The sequence below is a fragment of the Ptiloglossa arizonensis genome, chromosome 3 (assembly GCF_051014685.1).
Source record: "Ptiloglossa arizonensis isolate GNS036 chromosome 3, iyPtiAriz1_principal, whole genome shotgun sequence".
NCBI lineage: Eukaryota > Metazoa > Arthropoda > Insecta > Hymenoptera > Colletidae > Ptiloglossa > Ptiloglossa arizonensis.
The window spans coordinates 4,298,057-4,322,060 of NC_135050.1; the positions used below are offsets into that span (position 1 = coordinate 4,298,057).

The following is a 24,004-nucleotide window of genomic DNA, read 5'->3' on the forward strand; positions in this document are numbered from 1 at the left end:
TCAAGACTATCAAGACTATCAAGACTATCAAGACTATCAAGACTATCAAGACTATCAAGACTATCAAGACTATCAAGACTATCAAGACTATCAAGACTATCAAGACTATCAAGACTATCAAGACTATCAAGACTATCAAGACTATCAAGACTATCAAGACTATCAAGACTATCAAGACTATCAAGACTATCAAGACTATCAAGACTATCAAGACTATCAAGACTATCAAGACTATCAAGACTATCAAGACTATCAAGACTATCAAAACTATCAAAACTATCAAAACTATCAAAACTATCAAGACTAACAAGACTAACAAGACTAACAAGACTAACAAGACTAACAAGACTATCAAGACTATCAAGACTATCAAGATTATTGAGATTATGGAGATTATCGAGATTATTAAAACTACCAAGAATATTAAGACTACCAAAACTATCAAAAATTTGCAAGTTGCAAACGTTTTAAAATTTGTTGAGTTTTGCTCCTTGTCTCAAGATTTTTTCAAACAGTTTAAATTCCATCATTATGTAAAGTAGTTGTTATATTTTATCATTAAGTATTAAAGTTCTTTTTCCAATATATAAAATAATTATTGAATATGTGTGCATAAAATTTAAAATTCTTCCATTACATTTTTATCCGAAATAACATATAGTCCAATAAATTTTACTTTCAATCTAAATTCTCAAATTTCAAATGTGTTAAAATAGACACATATTAAGTTGTTTAATGGTCAGTATTTTTGGATTATGTGATGTATCGAAGTTTACTTTACAAAGCTTGAGTTCCTATATAACATTATATAAAATGAATTCAGAAGGGTCTTTAAGCTGGTAACAGTATATTTTTAGTAAATTTATTTTTTCGAAATTTTAGAAGTCAATTTTGTGTTTTAAATTGAGGCCAAAAATCTATTATACTTACCTCCCATTTTATATTTTATTGGATGAAGGGATGAATTTGTTCATTACTTGAGCTGAGGGTAGGATGCAACAATAAATAGACAATTCTTTTCTCTTTCACAAGCTTTATTCGATGCAGTGTTATACCTATTCTCGTATAGAGTTTTTCTTTAAACATATTTCCATATTTAATGGCTTTACCTAATTAACACTTAGTAACCAACTGTATATATAGCTTTACGTAATATAAGCCTTCTCTAATGAATCTAAATATTTCTATTTATAATTTGATAGAATTTTAAGGGATAAATCTAGAAGTCGAATGATGAGATTTTTTTAATTATTTCGTTCCACTACAAATTTTTTTTTTTAAACAATTGAAATTATAAATATAAGATTTCTTTAACATTTTCTCAAGAAATTGTGTTGAGTGAATACATAAAGCACTTGATTTATAAATGGGGAGGTTTTGATTTAGAAACCACATAACTTCAAATTTCTATTCAACTTTTATTTTGAATAATTACATTTCATACGACTTTCTTTGTGAAATATTATAAGTCATTTACACAAGCCTTTGTTTAAAACTATACAAATAATATATTTGTTAATGAATACTTTGGAACTATGTGTAAAGCAGTATATATGTATATAATAATAATATTTACTGTACATATTTATTACCTATGAAAGCTTGATTAATATGACTGGAGGTGTATTAGTGTGTGTTCATCATTGTTGTGAATTGCTTTTGGCTTCATGAAATTTGTTTTGCTATCGCTATGTTTGCTTCTTTAAAATTATTATGAACAGTTTTTTCATATATCTATAAGCAATACAGATACTTAGATGTTCTTATGCAAGTACTCTACCTTTATATTTATACATAATAATCAATAATTCAATTTCTTTTAAACATATTTACATGTAACGTAGGAATAATGTCTTTTGTTGATCACGCTTTAGACCTCAAACTAGCGGCTTACGAAACACAATTTTCATTGTTAGGAAAATAGTCCAGTATGAATCTAATATGCTTCGAACATTTAGTACATAACATTTCGTGTGACTCCCGCTTGAGATATTCTGTGAATAACTTTTATTTATGTTTTATAATTCTTTCATGTATAATGTCGAAAAACAACATATCTTTTAGATACAACGAAGATATATGGGTGTGAGGTAAGACGAAGACATCATCTAGAAAGAAAAGATGGCGGTGGTTTTGATCCGGAGGAATATGACAAGCATCCTGAGAGATATATTTCCACTTTTAGCAAAAAGATTGCATCATATGCATCGGTGATAATTAACGGTATATATTGGGCAGTTGGTTCGCCAAAATTATTGACTCTACCAGATGCAAAATACTTACTAAGGCCGGCTCATACTCCCTGGTTACCTATAAGTGTTGGAGCACCTGCTTTACCTCACAGAATGTTAGCCATTTGTGACATATCTGCTGATCCTGGTGGCAGTATCGAGTAAGATTAATATCTTCTAATATTATTGTTATTAAACTATTTATGTAATAATACATTGAAATATCATTTTAATGATATTAGAGTGATATTATACAGTGTACTAAATTCAAACTGTTGCCAAAAAAAATAGAAAATTCTTTATTATTTTGTTAATGTAAGAATAGCTAATCGAAATATATATACAGTACAATCTCTCTAACTCGACGTACATGTGATCGAAGCACTGTCTTTTAAATATCTTTCGCCGTAACAATTAATTAAATCGTTAAGTTTCTCTCCTTTATCCAACCGCTTGATCATCACTTGATTTTCAATTTGCAGTTAATGTACAATCAAAATACAGTTTGATTTCGCTTTTCACATATTGACATTCTGTTGAATAATCAAATGAAACAATCAAAATACTACTTGGCAGTATTACTACTTGGTAGACTGAATATTAGGACAACAAAAATAAGCGATTTGAATTATTATATTCTCAGAAGTTGAAACATGAAAACAACCGTTGAGTGCCAGATTACTGGACACATAGGAATGGCAAACGATCGGATTGTAGGGGTTGTACTGAAATATAAATTTAGTTCCCGAATTTTTTAATGTTAAGTTCCCCAAATAGCAAATGATTGCATATGTGTCTATCTATATATGAACAGTGTAGCTACTATATACAAAAAGAGCCGCAAGATATGTTCGTAACTATTTCGACTTTTCCAAAATCTAATTATATAAAGATATAAATATAATTAAAAATAAAAATTCTAACAAATGCTAACTTGTTAGCCAGAGAAGTATGGTCCTTTTTTTTTAACGGGGAGGAAATCTTCGAAAGACTGCCCTGACCCTTTGGGCAGGGGGCGAGTGGATTGTGGGATTCTCCTCACTCAGAAACCCCGGATGCGGGACCTACTCACCACGGTCACTGTCCTCGTACGTTCTTGAGGGGGAGGAGCGACGAGACACTCTCCTCCCACTTTCCCCAGCGCCTGACGCCCGGCAGCGGGGTAGGGTCACACCGCCCCGCCCCCACTTTCAGTACGGAATCGCACGAAGGGTGGCAACGAGCCTCAATCTCGCAATCGCCCGCGGCCTCCACAGCCCTGCCCAATGTCACGAAGATTCAAAACGCCCGCGTACTGTCGGCGCGGCATTCATCTTATGTTCGCTCTTGGGGGGAGAGGCCAGCGCTCCCTCCCTCTCATGTTGGGTTCACCCACCTCCCGGGTGAGGCAAAAGCGAAGATACGGGTCGCAAGGCCAACGTGCCACCGTCCAACACTGTTAGTTGATGTTTTGATTAATAAGAATATAGACCAAGCTTTATCGGTCTTCTCACTACCAATGAAATATATTTACATCAACAGTCGTTAGGACATTGTTGTTTTCTAAAGAGGCTAGTTGCCTAATAGATAGAAATGGCATGCTGTCTGCTTACGCTTTTTTCTTTAAAACAATCAACGGGTAGATCAAGTGTTGAGCGGTGACCATGAAGCAAAGAATGATGAAAAGTCGAAAAATCAAAGGCAGAAGCATAGCGGGTTTACTTTTCAATAGTTCCGTTCAGCCTATATTCTTGAAAATGAGAAGAGCTTTGGTTTATATCTGCTGCAGCATGTTATTAGAGACAATGATTTTCTCTTTTAATTTCATCTGTATAGAAGAGTGATGCAAAGATTAGAACCAGCACTTGTTGAAGCTGTCATACATGAAATTAATAATAAATCTAGATTACATTCATATGAACTTGGTTTTTAGTATATGTATGCAAAATCTATCCACCATATACTGTATGACAATGATATAGTATGTTCATATCATGTCACTCGAATTCAATAACTTTCACAATATGATTTCATATTGCGGTCGACACATCATTTTTTTCTGATTTGGTCAAGATGAAATGATAATTTTTACTTATGGAGTCATGTTTAAGTTATCTTTTATAAAATAATATAAATCAAAAAGCTACAAATTCAAATCTTAAAAAAAAATTATTGAAGCCTTTCAAGAATTGGTGAACATTAGTTAGAGTATATACATCTAAAATTCAAAAGGTACAACTTTGTTTATAGTAACAGAAACACGTCAATTTCTCAGTAAATAAAATAAATAAAATTGAACTTTTTATCGCGTATTATACATATATTTTATTATATTTTTAATAAAACTTAATTATTCTTCATTAGCCCTATTTTCATAAAGTGCACGCTCACCTGGCAGATTTTCTAAGCGAATTTCTACTAAAACAAAGTTTCAGACAAAAAAAATTGATTGTACATTATTCATTTATTTTTACACAGGCAGTAACACTTTGCTCAATTTTCATTTTATTTCCACCTTACATTATATACTTTCTGCATATTACAGATTAAAATAAAAGAAACGTTATTTACATAAATATTCTTACACAGTTTTTGAAATGTTGATAGATTCATGAACGAGTGTACAACGATTGATACACCGTTTTGTTTATATGATGCCGATCGCAACAAGGATACAAAGTCCTTCAAAGGACCTGGAGTATTAGTGTGTTCAATTGACAATATGCCAACTCAGCTTCCAAAAGAATCTACAGATTTCTTTGGAAACCTTTTGTATCCGTATGTACTGGATATTATACAATCGGATGCAAAGATCCCATTAGAAGAACACAACTTTAGTCCAGCAGTGCACGGTGCCATCATTGCATCTAATGGGAAATTAACTGCTAATTTTGAATATATTCAAGATCTAAGATTATTAAACCAACGTAGTAAGCATAAGGCAGATAACAAAGAAACGCAGAACAAAACGGTATGGAAATACTATGTACTTGTGTACTTAAAATTGATTTGTTGAATCAGATTTCAATTATTGAATATTAATAATTTACTTGAAGTTCAGGATGTTCATTGTATGACATTTATTATTATCAAAAGTATATCTTTTGTTTTCCTTAATCAAGTCAAATTATTGGAATTGTTTCGTCAAACGATAATAATTAATAAAACTTATTTTTCTAAATTATTATTTTCTAAACTTTAATGTTATTTTCTTTTTTTTTTGTATTAAATGATATTTATTTTGATTCATACTGTATTATAGTTTATATTTTATCAGCTGTTTTTATAAGCTGGGGGATTTCCCTACTTTTGTTTTCTTTTTACGAAGTGAATTATCTTACTAGTAAATTCAATGATAAGCAGAATTTTCTTTCTTTTGTGAAAAGATTTTCATTTTCTTCTTTCTTTCTTTCTATTCACTCAATTTAGGAAAATGTAGCCTGATCATCAATGATATATTTTCCAATAGTGTTCTTCGCTGTTCTCATGTGATCCAAAATTTAAAACGATTCTGATTACATGCCTCAATGCAAATTGTTAGCGTAATTCTGAGTTTTAATAGGAATATCAGTTTTTGCTTTCATGTTGTTATAGTCACTGCAACTATAATTAGTCCATATTGTATATATAATAATTATAATTTTAAATATTTTTATTACAAAATGACATTTACCAACTTTAAAATATTAATTATTCGTACATTCTTACCAAATTCTATATTAATTGTATTGCTTTGTGCGAACAGGTTATTGTACTGGGTGCAGGGTACGTTTCTGCTCCGTTAGTCGAATATTTACATAGAGCTAGTAATATTCGCTTAATTGTTGCATCTCAGTTAAAAGAAGAGGCCGATATATTAGCAACTAAATTTCCTGGAGTGGAAGCAATTTTTCTGAATGTATTAGAACGACCTGATACTTTAAAGGATATTGTCAGATCTGCAGATGTAGTAGTTTCATTGCTACCTTACACACTACATCACGTTGTAGCAAAAACATGCATAAGCGCTAAGACTCATTTGGTAACAGCAAGTTATTTGAACGAAGATGTCAAGGCATTACACGAAGAGTGAGTATTCATTTTTATTGGACAATTCCATAAACAATATGACTTTTCCGATTGGCATTATCAATATGCCAATGAACCCTACATTCTAATAATAGTTAGTCGAATATGTACAATATCTCCTGGTATCTGTTTTCAGTCTTTCCATCTCGTTTTTATGAAATTCCTTCTGTTTAATTTTCAAAAGTTTTAATTTTTAAGATCATAGTCTGCTCTACGACTGCTTCCCACACAGATACGAAGGTAGTTTTAGAAGTACCCGACCTGACATATAGTATAGAGGGCGGTAGTTATTCAAAAAGAATAACTAAGGGAGAAAGTATCGACCTTATAAAGCTTAAGTTTAAAGGTTGAAGACAGTATGTTGTTTAGTATTTGTTTGACAGTTATCAATAGTGAACGCACTCGTTAAATTTGTAAACATGGAAAAAAATTGGTTATCGTTATGCGATAAAATATTTTCATTTGAAAGGCTTTATTCCAACCGATATTAAAGCGGAGCTAAATCCTACTCTAGGGGAGTCTGCTCCTTCATTTACAACAGTAAAATATTGGGTGGCTGAGTTTAAACGAGGCCGTACGAATTTTCAAGACGAACATCGTAGTGGTCGACCAAATGAGGTGACTACGTCTGAAATGATGACAAAAATTCACAAAATGGTATTGAAGGACCGTCAACTGAAAGTGCGCGAGCTAGCAGACTTGGTAGGCACATCAAAAAGTGCTGTACATCTCATATTGACTGAAAATTTGGACATAAGAAAGCTATGCGCAAGATGGGTGCCGCGATTGCTCACAATGGAACAAAAACAGTGTCGTGAGGATGTTTCGATCGAGTGTTTGGCAAGGTTTCACATCAATAAAGCCAACTTTTTGCGTTCATTCATAACCATGGATGAAACATGCATCCATCGCTTCACACCTGAGACGAAAAAACATTCGGAACAATGCATTGAAAGGGGAGAAACAGCTCCAAAGAAGGCGAAGATAGTTCCGTTTGCAGGAAAGGTCATGGCGTCAGTTTTTTGGGATGTACATAGGATAATTTTCATTGATTATTTTCGGAAAGGAAAAGCAATCAACGGCGAGTATTATTCGAACTTATTGCAGCGTTTGAGTGATGAAATTAAGAAAAAACGGTGGCATTTGGCGAAAGAGAAGGTTTTGCTTTATCGAGACCAGTTCACACATTCATTATTGCGGTAGCCAAAATCAATGAGTTAAAGTTAAAATTACTTCCTTGCGCACCCTATTCCCCAGGTTTAGCTCTCTCGGATTATTTTCTGTTTCCAAACTTGAAAAAATGGTTCGATGGTAAAAGATTTGCCAACAATGAAGAGGTGGAGTCTGCAGTTGATGGCTATTTTGAAGAGCTCGATGGTTCTCATTATAAATAGGGTATCGATTTGAACATCATTGGGAAAAGTGTATCGATCTAAAATGGAGACTATGTAGAGAAATAAAGATATTTTTTCCCAAATTTTTTGTGTTTTCTTTGTTAGGTCAGGTACTTCTTGAATTACCCCCGTATGTTTTAAAATTTCGAAAATTATTTTCTTTAATTTTGTTGCGACAGTGGGGTACCTAATACTAGATGGTATTTGTTATATGTGCATTCAATAAGCAAGAAGGTGCAGTACACGAACACACTATAAAGACCTGTTTGTTACACTTATACTTCTTCACATCGTCTGGAAATGCAACTAAACTTATATTACAAAATATTTCACGGAATGAAATTAGTTTCAGGCATTCCATACATACTTCAGTATGCTTGCGTAGATTAGCACTTATAGACGATGGTGTATAAGTGTATGAAATTAAATGCATTCAAATTGCCTTTGTGTTTTGAATATACGTACAAATGTCAGCATCGTGTTACTGCTGTTGCAATAAAATTAAATGCAATTAAAAAAAAAAATAAGTAAAAAATAAATAAGAATGGTTCTAACAGCCATGTTAATAACAATAATAATAAAGATGTTTGCTGATAAATATAATGTTGATAATAGAGATAGTGATAATAATAATAATAAGTACACTTATTATATAATGCATTTTTATAATAGGGCTGTAGCAGCGGAAGTAACTATACTTAACGAGGTGGGATTAGATCCTGGAATCGATCATTTATTGGCTTTAGAATGTTTTGACAACGTAAAACAAGCTGGTGGAAAAATAGAGTCGTTTATATCTTGGTGTGGTGGATTACCTGCTCCTGAATGTTCTTGCAATCCATTGCGGTACAAATTTAATTGGTCACCACGAGGAGTATTGTTAAATACTTTGGCACCAGCAAAATATTGCTACGAGAAACAAGTGAGTAAAAATATTTTTTAATGCTTCTTTGATTGTAATTAATGCTTGAATAGTATTCAAATTTTGTTAAAAAATAATGGAACTTTGAGAAGCCTACCAAAACGAAAATATTCATGGAGTAAACTGATTTTTTATGGATAAGAAATCCCCCTTTGGAAAAACTTCAATCATATTGTCATACTTACCAAATGAAAGTAAAATGAAGTGTTACAAAGACGAAAAATAAAATTTGAACTTAATTGAATAACAAATAAGTAAGTACATGTATGTACGTATTTATTATTTAATTAAGCTTAGTGAGTATGACAATATGATCGAAATTTTTTCAAAGCGAGATCTTATATAGATATAATAAATGAAACTAAAGAGGAACTAAAACTTTAAAAGAACCAAAAAATCAAAACTATAAGAAAAATACGTAAGTCACAACTAAAATGTGTCTAAATGTGTCTTTATGTAAAATTGAATGTGAGTGATTCTGTATTGACAAAAGCAGAGAATATAAGCCTTTGAATACTTATCTACCCCATAGATAAACTTTTTAATCCAAACAATTCTTTTGAAATACGTCCTAGGATATATTTGAATTGAGAGTCAGCTATCGCGAGTGGCTATCGTTCTTAAGAGCTAAATTTAATAATGTATATAACATCGAAAAATACATGCATATAAGAATATCATTGACAAATTTCACTCTCAAAAATGTCTTGTAATATTTTTATTCTCAAGTAGACGTGTACCCTTTCTTCCTTATAAACATACGATGATAAATACATCCGCACATACGTAAAACAACGTGACGTTAAAAACTTTAAACCACAATAAGTAGAAAAATGTTCTAAAGGGGGAATCATTCTTCTATAATCATTTAGAGAAAGGCATACTCAAAATATTCTATGTTGTTAGAATGCGGAATTTAAGAGATATATCTTGTCAAATGTAAACAAAATTTTGCAAATATTTTTTATTTCATTTATCATTACATTTTAAACGCATTGTGTATAATAAATATTAATCATAGACATAATTTCTTTTCTCGAAAGAGTGCTCTTCACTTTATAAAAACAGCGGAACGAAAATATTAAACGAAATCATCAGAACACATGCAAAATACACTATCTTCAAAATATTCAATTATGAGCACTTACAATCTGTCTAACAAGAGTGTAACCGGCAAAATTTTTATCTGGTAACTGTAGTTGGGGAAATTCCCATACAATCAAATATCTTAATTCTTCCCCTAATACGCATTCTAGCTCGACCTATGCGAAAGAACGTCTTTATTAAACATGAGTATTGTGTACAAGAAAAGTGGTCTTTCTATTCACACATCCAAAAGGTCTAAGTATGTTACATGAAGCAGCTGCAAGATACATAAAAAAGTTGAAAGCATTCGTAAGTGGATAAGACGATTTGAAGAAACAAATACTGTTGATAAATTACCAGAACATGGTTTCAAAGGAAAAACAACACATAGGGAAGATAAACGGGTTGTGCAGATGTTTTCCATAAACCCTTATCTATCTCTGCGTTAAAGACAAGCAAAATTAAAAAAGAAAAATTGAATTATATCTCATGAGATCATTCAAAGCTGTTTACGTACTCAGAATGTAAAATATTGAGGCACAATTAAGAAATCTCCTTCCTTAGAGCATATTGAATAAAGGATCACCTGGACATACATAAGTGTTGATCGGAATTGGGACAACGTACCTTTTTGGACGAAGCTTATTTTTAGGCACGAAGTACTACTCGTTGATCTTGGTCAATCCACCTCGAACAGAGGACTGTTTCAAAGGACTGTTAAACATTCTAAAACAGCAAAACCGTATCAATGTTTTGGATTGACTGTCACAGTCATTTGACGCGAATTTGATCGAGAATGTTTAGGGATACATGAAGCTCAAGCTTTAAGGAAAAAAAGTGCAATTTGGGAAAATAACGGCAATTGGATAACGTGTTAGCATCAAAGCATATTAGTATTACGTGAGTAGAGTATGTTCAATTAATTTCATTATAATATAATAAGTAGTTTTAAAAATATATTGGACACGCTCTTATTAGACAGACTGTAATTCCATTACCGACCAATTGTATTTTTTTTCTTTTATATTTTCACTTCTTAACCCACGCATTTCACTCTTTTACGACATTGTCGCAAATATTGTTTAAAAAAGAAGCACATTATTAGATTCTTGCGTTAAGATATAAACATGTAACGTTAATCGAACACTTAATGTCCGAGAAGGGTGATTTTGTAGACTGTTAACCGCTCCCTATTTATTTATTATATTTAAGACACTCCTCTGCAGAAGGTATGAAACTCTTCTATTTTTACTCCCGTTCCAACCCCATTGTACTTCAATTTATACACACGTTATCTTCAACTCATACAGATTTTCGAGAGCATTTCGAATTTTCACCGAGACATTTGCCATCTTTTTCTTCAAAAACATTCCTCTCTCCGTTTAAATTATACAAAGCAGCACCTACAATACTTTTAAATCTATTAGTACTTGTTTTATCTCTAGTAGATATATTTCCATGGTTTCAAAGAAACTTCGTTTGTACCATTTTTTATACCATTTTGTTGTAATAACAACAGAATAACTTTATAGAATACTATAAAGTAAATATTACCTTTGGCAAGAATTTGTCCTACCTGTGCCAACATTACATGCTAACATAATTTGATTATTTAGATGTAACCATATTCTGTTTTCATTTCGAAGGTAGTTGAAATACCGGCGGGAGGAAATCTTATGACTGGTGTTCAAGACTTGAATTTTTTACCAGGATTTGCTTTGGAAGGATATCCTAATCGAGATAGTACAATTTATAAAGATCTATATGGAATCAATACTGCCAACACAATAATACGTGGCACTTTGAGGTTTAAGGGGTTTTGCAACACTATAAGGTCTTTACAATATCTTGGACTCATCGATCCCAATCCACATCCATGTTTACATCCAAATGGACCCGATATTACATGGGTACGTACATATCTAATAATATCATAAGAGAATATATTTATTAATTTCATATACATTATACTTCATAGTAGTAACATAAAATTTAAATTCTGTAAGTTAATTTTGAAAATTATTTTCGAAAATGTCTTGTATATTAAATATTGATTTACTATAAATTCAATGGTTATATCTTCTGAAGTGATATAGGAAGGAACAATGGAAACGTATACATTATTCATATATCATAAAGATAAAACACTGAAGTATCTTAACAACTACATGTTCCAAATTATAAGACAAACTAATATACAAACGTCAAAATGATGAAAAAAGTCGAAACATTGAATTTCTCATTCTAAGACTAATCAAAAAGTACTTTCTAACTTTGTAACCAGAGATATCAGTTTCCCCAAAAAAATCAGTTGATTGTACGCGAATAAGCACGTGACAAGTATTCTTAGATCGATTTAAATCGTATTGTATACTATCGGTAATACGAATCATTAACTCTTCAAAGAAGACAGTCATTAAGAAGTTTAAACCTTTTGAGTACTTCTACTTTATCGTGTACTACTACTAGCTCTAAAATAGTAATATTTTTCTTGTTAGGATAGCAAAATTCTTTTGCTTTCTTTACTATTTTATAAGATGGATAAATATCACTGTTGCGTGCTTTGGTCCCAGATTTCATCATGTTATATGTATATTTTATTATTTTTAAAAATTTGTTTAAATAAAGTAATACGAATCATTTGTTTCTTTTTCTTTCAGAGAGTGCTAATATGTAATTTACTCGGTCTAGCAAATGATAATATCTTTTACGAAAATCTGAAGAGAAAATTAGCAGAAATGTTGAATTCTGATGAAGGTGTACAAGCAATTGAGGATTTAGGACTTCTTAAAGAAGATTTGGTCTTGAAGTTAAATACTCCCCTGGATACACTTACCTATTATTTGTCGAAAAAACTGTGCTACGAACCGACTGAACGAGATCTTGTAATTCTAAGACACGATATTGTTATTCTCTGGCCTGATAATAGACGAGAAAGTAGAGGAATTAATTTGGTATTGTATGGAGACGCAAAAGGACATTCTGCTATGGCACGCACAGTTGGATATCCCACGGCTATTGCTGTTAAAATGATTCTTGACGGTACAATTTACTTTACTTTTTAATAAATATGTATTATAAATTTATTTGTATGCAAGGTAAATTACGATAAACAAGATCCCGAAATATCTCGTTACTTATCGTTACATAAAAAAAACTTCTCAATATAAAGTTTCACTATTAAGTAAAAGGAAAACAGTGATAAAAAAAAAATTTGTACAAGGTCATTTTTTAAAGTACGTTGCCAATATTGATACAAATTCATCGACTTAGTATATTTCATATTTTTTGAGAAGTGTATCCATTTCTTTATTTATGAACTTTCCTTTGTTGTCCGTCCTCGACGACTCGATGGTTCTATTTTTGTCGTTTTGCAACACAAACCTTGAACTCATTGAAGGCTTGTGTCACTTTGCTTTTATTCTTCAAAAAGTAAAAACATGTCGTACGCCAATGATCATCAACGAGGATATATACATTTGCATGTAACTTTTGTTAATTAAATCCAACTTCTCAAATCAAGTTTACTTCAAAGTTATAGAATTGTTAGATCGATGAATTCGTATTAACGTCGACTACAACATGTTTTATAAAAAATACATGATTCCATTAAAAAAAAATACCAATAACCTTGAAATCAAATAAAAAACAAAAATGACTTTGAAAACATTTTTTCTATCGCTGTATGCATCTTTTCAAATAGTGAAACTTTGTCTTAAGAAGGTTCTTGATACAATGATAATACAATGATATATACAATTCGAAAATGAATTGAAAGCAAAAATTTTCTAAACTGGCTTTTTTATATTAATTTAAAATAAAGATTTAAATATCATTAAATCATACAAAATTTTCCTGGGCAAATTTTTGGTATCTGCACAAAATAGGTGCCAGCCTTGTTACTGGAATTATCCTGTATATATAATACTTCCATGAAAAATTTTAATATAAATTGTGGTATCGGATTTTCCGTGTTCACTTGGGCCTGCTTCGAGCGCAGGCCTAAACGAGATAGCGCTTGCGGACAGACCTGGGTTAGGATAAACACTTGGCGCCGATCTGTTCGTTAGGTTTCGTGAAAGGCACAAGTATCCCTTTACAAGGACTCTTGCGAGACGATCGAGCGTGAGAATGGATGAGAACGAAAGGAAATACATGTGGTTCGGAGAAAGTGAAGAGTGTTTGGAAAAGACGAACGATTAGGATGGCCAAACGTGACCGAATGTCTGAAGTAAGAGAGACTGAGGATTAGAATGAAAGAGAATGATTGTGCGTGCCTATATAGAGTGCGAGAGGAACGTTTGGAACAGTACAATACGTCCAGAGTACGTCCACAGTACGTCCAGAGTATGCCACAGTATAAGACGGTATGACGGTATGAGACAGTATGTCGTAGTATGACGTGGAGAGTATGTCCGGAGAGTATGAGTAAAAAGACGTAATAAGACGATAGATTTAGAAAGACGCACTAAGACGATAGATTTAGAAAGACGCACTAAGACGATAGATTTCGAAAGACGCACTAACTAAGACGATAGATTTAGAAAGACGCACTAAGGCGAAAGACCAGTAAAAGACATAAGCGACAAAGACGATAAAGACGCGTACCGAGGGCATCAAGACGATAAGCTTAGTCTTATACGCGGTCGATCTACCTTTAGTGAAAAGCAAAACTAATCACCAACACCACGTCTAATACTAATAATACTGTAACTTATAATATTTTTGAATATACATCAATACACCGCACGAGTACAACAATTATTTGGGGGCTCGTCCGGAATCAATAACTGAGCACACTCGTCCAGTGATCCAAAGAAGGGGAAAAAAACAACAAAATGAATATGCTATAGAAATTATAATAAAATTAATGTTATAGTTTTAAATTAAATTACTTTTGTTTCAGGCGAAATTCAACAAAGGGGCGTAGTTCTCCCATTTACAGCTGATATTTATCGACCTATACTTAATCGCCTAAAAGCCGAAGGAATAGAATTTTTTGAAACATCTAAATGGTTGTAACTTATTTTATCTAAAGATTCATGCTATAATGTACAAATAAAATTTGAAAATAAATTAGATTCAGTAATCAATTTATTTACTTATTTATAATACCCACTAATGTAAGTTAAAGAATTTTTATATAAGGAAAAGTTCAAAAATGTGTAAAGGAAGCATTTAATCCATTCGGTTCTGAACGATCAAATATTATATAATGGCTATGACGTCGAAGGAACAGATTTTCAGTATAATTTTTTGAGACGCCATGTCATACGCTTGTCCCATTATCCGAAAGGCTCTATAATGAGCGTAAGAAATGCAGCAAAATATCTGCATAAATCTCCTCAATTCGCTGACTAGTAGATGCAACGTTACAAAGACAAAATGTGTGGATAATCTTCTTAAATGAGGTTTAAAAGGCATGCGATGAACAATGAAGATAGAATAATTATGCGACTTTATTAAAAAAATCCAAACCTCTCCGTGCATAAAGGGCAAGCTCTCTTGGTAAAAAGGGAAATACACGTTAGTATTTTAACACTGAAATATCATATGAAGGAGAATAACGTTGCATAGTGTAACAGAGTGTCAAAACTGTTACTTTTAATAAAGGACGCCAAAAATCGACTTGCATGTATGCAAGAAAATATTGATCGTGATTGGAGTGACTTTCTATTTACTGACAAATTATCTTTTTGGGTTTAGAGTCTTATAAGACGAAAATGGTCTGCTTACGAAAAACCAATAACCCAAACAATAGTTAAATATCCAATAAAAATGCATGTTTACCACACGGCGCACCGGGTTCTGGAGGTCGCCATCAAACGGACCAAAGCCCAAAGCTGGAAAGAGCTCCTAGAGACCTCCGAGCAAAATCCATAGGGGCGTCTATATAAATAGGTGGTGAACAAACACCGCCCATGGGTGCTCCCGATTACCGAAAGTCTCGACTACTAACCATTGGGGGACACGGTGAACTCGTTCTTCCCCATAATAGGTGAGGGAGAGCCACTTCCCCTGACGAACCTGACCACTTGGTTCGCCGAACTGGATGTCACCGCTGAAGAACTGGCCGTGGCCATTCGAAGGTTCGGAGCGAAAAACAGTAAATAAGGCCGCTCTGGGCCCTAACGGTGTGCCCAGCCGAGTCTGGATCTTGGCTAAAGACATCCTTGGAGACGGCCCCCAGTAGCTGTTCGACCGATGTCTGGAGACCGGGCAATTCCCTTCCACCTGAAAGGTAGTCCGAATTGTTCTCCTCCGGAAGGAAGGCAAGCCCGCGGATTCTCTGTCCACGTACCAGCCCATTTGTCTTCTCAACGATGCGGGCAAATTTAACCGAGTACCAGTTCAGGTTCCGGAAGGGACGATCGACTATCGACGCATTTCATTGTGTCCGGTCCCTCTCGGCCTCGTCCGCATCCTTGGATGGGGTGGCCTATTCTAGGGTACAATTAAGCGGGGGCTCGAGGAACATCGAGTGATAGATGGATCGAGTATCCGGGCCGGTATGGTATCGAGGGAGGTTTAGAGCCGAGTTCCCACTCCAAGGAGTAGAAAAAGTCTTAGAAAGAGTTTTCTTATGAAAAAAAAAGTATTGTTATAGATGTTAATAATTTATACATATTACGTTAATATTAATACATTAATATATTATATTATTATAATAATTTATGAATATTACGTTCTATTAATATTCTACTGAGTTTGTTAATAAATGGAGATGGGCAACTGTTACTTGTTGACAAGACAACTAAGGAACTTTTTGATGTCATTCTCGAAACTTCAAAGAGATACAATATTTTATTTCTTGTCTACTGATTGATATATCCAATAAATGTCACATCATAGCTGAAGTAACGCACGTCGAGCGATTACAGTATTTTTATTTTGGAAAGTTTTCATTAGTCTGCCACGAGTTCAATAATATACTTTTACGACTAACGTAACACTCTTCCAGCAGTGATATCGAGCGTTTCAAATGCATGATAATTCGATGCGTATCGTGGAGAAGGATTAGAATGACCTGATCCTTCATACGGCATAAATCATTATCATCAGATTTTCCGACCGCTACAGGTTTAGAGGCCTAAGATTATGACATATTTCGTCAAACATAATCTTTCTTTACGTAATCATATTGTTCTTCCACGCGTTCAGTTTTTAACTGTGAATATCTTTGAAAATAATATTAGCATGTAAGCACAAATAATGACTCATATTCTTGCATTTTCGGTTTAGGTTGACCATAGAAAAGCTTGGATAAAATCAGCAACCTTTATATTGTATTCTCTTCGTTAAAAACTTATGTTACTGACATTCAATTCAATCAAAGGCTTCAATCAATTAAAGAGGGAAAACACTGCAAAACGTCGAAAAAATCTATGAGTATCAAAGAACCACTATAAATAAATTACAATTAACCATTTTTAATTCATAATGAAGACAGTATACACCGCAAGTTGAGTATGAGGAAATTGTAAGTTAGAAAACCGACATAAAACTGACATAATATCGGTTCCATAAAACCGTAACCAAAACCGAAATGAGCTAGAACCGATATATCTATGACAATTTTTTCGATTCTTCTAACTGTTTCAAGAATCGAAACCGATATTATAACTGTTTTTAATCTCTGGTCAGAAGTTGACCAAAATTCCCTTGGTATAAACCCATTAATTCCTTACGAATTTCTCTTTTGATCTGTAACAAAAATGTTATATTATACATTAACATTTTGTAATTAAAATGCTTCGATACATACAGATTATTCTAAAAAATTGTTATAAACAGTACGAATTATAGAAATATCTTGCAAGATCATTTTTAAAACACGAACAATTAAACTTTCCCCGATTTAACTATTAGACAACACGTTAGCGGTATATATAATACAATAAAATTATACACATACTCATATGTTGAGAAACATACGAGTAACAATCAATAGAATGAACGCTTAGCGACATTTTCAAGGTTTACACGGTTCGGTTTAAGCAAAAGTTACAATATCGATATTATAACTGCTGACGATAGAAACGATAATAAAAACATTATAAAGCTTATTAATGCTATGTAAACGCTATTTTACACGGAGTTATGACAAGAAATAATAATTCAAAGTCGTTTCATGAAAAGGCTCAAAATTTCTGTAGTTTTTATTTGAGAACAAATTACTCAAATATGCATTCATATAAATATATTCCATTTAAGAAAATAGAACTCTTCTCTCTGAAAAATCTAACATTAATAGAATATTCGTCATAGATAAGACCTTAATGATTTCGTGATATTAAAAAACTTTATCGCTATCCTTAATAGATTTTGAAAAAACAATTTGGTACACTTTATGTGGCCCATTCTACACATGTGACACAGCTCTGTGTAAGGGACAGAGCTAATAAGAAAGTCACAAAATAGAGTAAATATAATGTGAAAATTAGAGTAAATTTGTAATAAGTATTAAATGTAAAGTATAATCTATACGCAAGGAACGCACATTTATTTAAATAAATTTCATATCTGGAAAAAATGCTTCTTCACAAACCTTGTTAGAAATTTTGTGCTCGAGGCCCAATTTTCAATATTGCTAGGGTAAGCAAATAAGAATTTTTGTATAGATTTCATATTATCTGGTGCTGAAGTTTGTAGAAAGTATTTGAAGGATGATGTGTAAATTTGTTGTATATCTGTACTAGTGGCATTCCTGCTGAGAACGAATGCTTTCTGTGCACATTTATTAAATGTCACTAAATCAATATGTAATAAAAATCTGAGTAGTTGTGTCCAATATCTCACATCACCTATAACAAATAGTAAGTTATTCTGTGAAATAATATACAGAATAATAAGTAAAAAATAATCTATTTAACTTTTACACATTTAAAATTGAAGAGTTAGATAAATATTTGAAATATAAATTATTGAATATTAAAGACGACATTTTATGAAACAAGGGAATTTTATGATTCGAATGAGCGCTCCTTGTATGGGAACGTGTGCAAAATACAGAGGATAGAAATATATTGGTAATTAGCTATACGTAGACGACTGTAAAAACAAGCAAGGTCCTTAAATTCACCACCAAAATTTTAAGTGTTAGCACCCTCTACGAAAAGACTGAAGTATGTTTTGCCGTGACTTTGTTATAAAGTTTTCAAATAATAATACGCGGACTACAGAGACTGAGTCTCGTGGAAGTACATTTCTCTACCCTCAAAATCTTCCACCCACTATACAATTCCTAACCAATTGTTCAGACTTATCTAATGATAACCACCATTTCTGTTATTTTGCACAAAACCACCAAGTCGTGACCTGCGACTCATTACAATGACTTCTTCGCTGCTTGATATAGTCCAACTACAATCTTCGCAAAGAATATTAGATGTAAGTATTGCATATATGTAGATACATAGATTTAAATGTACGTAGTGCATTATACAGCGAAGAGTTCATGTTCATATGTATATAATTTTGAAGATGTCGTTCGCATAACAAGAGTACGCCAATGCTTAATTATTTAAATGAGTTTATTTTATTATAACTAGAATGAAGACACAATATCTTAAAAATATGTCAAGATTTATTCGAAATATACTTCGATAAAGATATAATGAAGGCATTATTTCAATAATTAATTAGACAAAGAAGACAACTTTATTGAATTTACTGCCCGAAAATAAATATTTCAAAGTTATTTGGCCAAGGACAAGATCAATTCGTTAGGGACACCTATTTAAACTCTTAATTAACTTAGTTCAATTCAATTTTTGCACTTCTTAAATCTAAAAATAAAGTGAACACTCGACTTTAATTCTCTTATAATGAATATAAACTCTTTATATTCATCGAATAAATGTATTTGAAATATATCTAAAATAATGCTTCGCTTAAAGATCGGGAATTAGAACGAGTAGATATCTTTAGTCAAGTGTCAGTCGAGAATTTGTTCTCGAAATCAGTCGAACTTAAACGCACGACCGTATTGATTTTTTATTTGTTTAACTACGTTGCTCCATTTCGAAAAATCTGACAAAATTATACATTAATATCCATCATAAAGCATTTTGGTGGCAGAAATATAAAAGTGATAAATTGTTAATTTGAATAAAAAAATCGACATTTTTCAACTTTTTGAATTTTTTAAAAATTGGTTTTGCAATCAAAAATTTCAAATAGACACGTATCCAGTGGGATAAAAGATCCTTGATTTGTAAATACATTTCCATTCAGTAAAACAAAATATACAGAGCTTAAAATGTAAATTATGCATCTTTCTTTTTCGAAATTTGACAGATAATGTTTACTTTAAGAGGTCTGTCTATTGATATACATGTAATGTTCAGTCTTACTATTCTCTTTAATGTTAAAACTACTAGAAAAAAAAACCGATCATAATCGGAAGAAAATAATTAAAATAAAATTAACGTAAAATGCATAAAAATACATGAAAATGTATTTAGATTCGCATGGAAACAGTATATATAAACCTAGATAAGGTAAATTCGCATTGAAAAAAGAGATATATACTGGCTTCCCACAAATATTATGCATAATAACGAAGTATGTTAAGGTCTTGGGATTAAATCCATGATAGAAAAAATTAAACGCCTATGTCGCGATAGAGAACAAGATAAGAAAATTTCTTAAACAACCTAGCCAGAATGCTGTAGAGTAAATTTATTTTTTATTATACTTAGAATCCTACGCAGGAAACATCCTAAGGACTTTCTTTCTAGCATCATACATTATAATTAGTATACAAATGTTTCCCAATAAGGAAGCGTATATGTACATGTTAGAGACAAGATGGCTACCAAGCGTTATTCAGTCCAAGCAAGCATTTCAATGGACGGAAAATACAGGTGTACTTTTCATGACTTTATAACATAGCGTTTTTAAAATGATTTATTTGTATACAAATTCATATTCGTTAATGAAAAATATTACTAACTTAGACTAAACACAAGCTAGTAAACAAAAATACATCTGGTTTGTATTCCAATGAGAACACACGCGTCAAACGTGTTAATAAGCACTCGACCGTTGATGGATATTTAGATAATTGTCAACGGGTATATTACGTTAGTATAGCTACAGCTTGTCTTATCGTAAAATTGATTAAAAAACAGGCTACTTACCAGGATGCCTAAAAATCGCTTTAGAAAGAGTAGCAGTAGCCTTCTTAATATCATTTTCGATTAAGTCAAAATATGACAACAAGTTTACAACATGGGGACCATATCTAAGGTCATTTTTATATGGATTTAATTCATTTAATACCAACATAGCTAAATTTAAATCTCCATGTAATATTCCTAGTGATGCAGCTGCTAAAAAGCCAGTTATAGCCGGTGGTTGTATCTGAATGCATTGAAATAGCAAAGTTTTTGCGTCATCTACTCCTTGAAAAGTATATGCTATTGCGGCCATTGCACATAAGATATACGCTTTTTCTATGTCAGTATTCGAACATAAATGAAGTGCTGCTTCATATGCAGCATATGATTCTTCATATTTTGCAGCTAAAAATAAATAATTTGATACAAAATAAAATACTTTTATACACTGAGAATTATATAGACATATTGAATAAGCTAAAATGTTGCACGGTTTAATAAAATTTGTTCCTCTAAGTATATTTTCCTGTAAATGTAAGATGTAATGGATTTATGTGCACAATGTGTATTTACAATGTTATTTAAATGACACCATACAAGTTTTTCATTGTTAAATCAATTCTCATTATTAATCTGTGTTTAAAGATACTAATATAAGAACGTAAAAAAGTGAATTCATTACGAGTTATTTGATATTTTATGTTAGACTATTATTATACTCTACCAAACATTCAAATATTGAATAGAAATTGTTGTTGTCGAATTTACTATAGTATATTTACGATGCGTAAGAACATTCATATATATTACTTATATATTGTGTTAATAAAACAGACATACTAAGTTTACTTGCAATTAACAATTCAAATGGATTTAATTTCACAAAAAATTTCAGATTATCATAAATAAAATACTTGTTACGATCTCGCGAACAATTGACGTTACGAAACTAGTATAAAAGTATATTATTTTTGAAAACAAAATATCTTTTAATTATCCATTTTGTATGACGTCAAATTAATACTTATGGACACACACAAAGTGTGGTTTTCAACATTTAGTAACTTCTTACAAACGTCGCTTTGATATTTGAGACAGTATCAATTCACTTCGAACTCAATTGAGATAACAAACACACGGTAGCGAGTTTAACAATGTATATGTATTGGTGTGTTATCGAAATAGGAATTTCCATAACAAATTTTGTGTTAAACTTAAAGACAATGCAACAAAGATTTTTGAGTACACTTCAGAAATAAAACGGCAAAGCAAAGACTTTGCATACAAGCAAGCGTGGATCTCCTTAAATCGTGCACTATTTTTTCCTATCAAATTTGTTATTTAACCCTTCACAGATGTACTGTAATTTGCTACATTATGTAGTCACGCTAAGCCTTTTAGAATCAGATGAACTTTGAAATTGATCCAAAACTATTATAAAAAAATACGTAAAGTATTTGTTTATTTAGACAAAAATGCGTAAAGTATTTTATACGTAAAATACGTAAAGTAAATGTATTTTAGATGTTACAAATTTAATTCTTTTCACACAAAGTTTTGGGTTCCTTCTTTGTCAAGTAAATAAATTTTAGGCAAAACATTATATTACTTAAAAATAGTTATCTATTATATATGTGAATGGAAAAATAACTGTTATAATTCTTTTTAGTTGGACTTGGTCTAATGTACCAAACACATTTCATAGACTTATTTCTCTGTTGTACAAGAACTGCAAATTAAAGTTCAACTGTTCGTATACGAATTAAAAGACCCAGTTTTTCTGTGGCAGGTTAAAAAAAGAAATAGCTCGTTTCAGTATTTAGATTCATTGTGTGTTAACCATTAAAATCATTACCTTTAAATAACGATAATGCTAAGTGACATTGAGAATTGTAATTTGTTTTTCTAACAGCTTGACATAATTTGATAGCTTCTGTGGGCTTGTTCAGTTGCATTAAAACACGTGCTAGATTTATACACACCAAATCCTTTTCCTCGTTATCACTTGTCGATATAGCCGCAGCAAATTGTTCTGCAGCTGGTCTTAGGAGTTTCTGTCTCTCTAATAATAATCCATACGCATTTCGTGCGTAAAAATCATTTGGATGATATACTGTAAATTTATGATGAATAGTGTGACATAAAAATATGCTTAAATAATTCTAAAATTACAATTTTGTCAAATTTCAAGAAATACTATACAAAACTTAATATATTCAACATGTATCGTTTTATTAGTTACGTAAAAAGTATTTCCTTTGAGTTTTTAGTATTATTAAAATACTATAAATTGTCCCAAAATTCCTGATACCAATGCCGAATTTGAATTTAAGACATGCATCAGGAGTTAAATAATTTTGTTTATCTTTTAATATCTACGTTTAGTATTTTTTATAAATACAATAACTAGACCAGCCATTCACTATACTGTAAGTAGGTTGTTTCAATATAACAATCATCCACAATGTTCATTTCACGGTGGTAAAGAGAATATAGATACTTGAAGAAAACTAAAGATTAGAAACTAAGGTATAGTGACACTTGATATATATACCAAGTATTAGCATTAACGAGATTTGGAATCTCTATGTAGACGTAATAAGAAATACGTAATTAAGATTGAAAATAATTAACCATTACTTTTCCACCAAAGATACTTATGTTCGATAGAAAGTAAGTATTCGTAATTTATGATAAAAGACACTTTTAGGGTGCAAATAAAAATTTCTGTACAATATAATTAAGTTTTTGAAAATCTTTTTACCCTGTACACTGTCTTTTTGACATAAAGCTTGTATACTCTTTGTAAATACACACTGTTGTTATTCTAGAATTTATTATTGTTTTTATATATATTACATTGTATTCATTGCTAGCTTCTGCAATTACAGTTTTAATTATAGGTTTCAATGGGAAAATATATTTGAACTCTCATTCATTCCTGATATCAATTTAACACATTTTGTTCACAAAAAGTCGTGTTATTTTGTCATAATATTAAAATTTGATCAAAACTTCGCAATTCTACATATCCTTTGAATTCATTTTTTGATACTACCTCGAGTAATATTTTTTCAACATTCATTTAGCAGCATTTTTCTTCAACATTGATTTTTTTTCAATTCTCGAGTATACGCTCTAGGAGAATTAAATGCTTACACTAACATTTATAAAAAAAACAAGAGTACACGAACAAGGAAC

General features: G+C 31.7%; 2 protein-coding genes and 1 long non-coding RNA gene across 4 annotated transcripts in view; 1 reads left to right on the forward strand and 2 right to left on the reverse strand.

Annotated features, from left to right (window-relative positions):
- Positions 1-14,773, forward strand: part of Lkrsdh (lysine ketoglutarate reductase/saccharopine dehydrogenase) — a 30,008-nt gene extending 15,235 nt beyond the window's left edge. The window contains exons 4-10 of the mRNA XM_076307614.1: positions 2,065-2,392; positions 4,818-5,181; positions 5,956-6,278; positions 8,345-8,594; positions 11,327-11,590; positions 12,341-12,722; positions 14,587-14,773. Coding sequence (XP_076163729.1) covers positions 2,065-2,392; positions 4,818-5,181; positions 5,956-6,278; positions 8,345-8,594; positions 11,327-11,590; positions 12,341-12,722; positions 14,587-14,702 — 2,027 coding nt within the window. The 3' untranslated portion in view covers positions 14,703-14,773. The remainder of the gene's footprint in view (positions 1-2,064; positions 2,393-4,817; positions 5,182-5,955; positions 6,279-8,344; positions 8,595-11,326; positions 11,591-12,340; positions 12,723-14,586) is intronic.
- Positions 1,411-4,357, reverse strand: LOC143144819 (uncharacterized). The gene is made up of 2 exons (XR_012991526.1): positions 3,745-4,357; positions 1,411-3,666 (listed from the first exon to the last, which is right to left on the reverse strand). It is a non-coding gene; the product is annotated as an uncharacterized LOC143144819 (long non-coding RNA).
- A 1,592-nt stretch (positions 14,774-16,365) lies between the features above and the next one.
- The window catches only part of LOC143144812 (superkiller complex protein 3), a 31,100-nt gene continuing 23,461 nt past the window's right edge, over positions 16,366-24,004 (reverse strand). The window contains exons 10-13 of one of the 2 annotated variants that reach the window (XM_076307612.1): positions 22,659-22,916; positions 20,825-21,208; positions 18,229-18,484; positions 16,366-17,384 (exon numbers count right to left, since the gene is read on the reverse strand). In XM_076307612.1, the coding sequence (XP_076163727.1) occupies positions 17,357-17,384; positions 18,229-18,484; positions 20,825-21,208; positions 22,659-22,916 (926 nt within the window). In that variant the 3' untranslated portion in view covers positions 16,366-17,356. The remainder of the gene's footprint in view (positions 17,385-18,228; positions 18,485-20,824; positions 21,209-22,658; positions 22,917-24,004) is intronic. The other variant, XM_076307613.1, reaches the window with a different exon arrangement.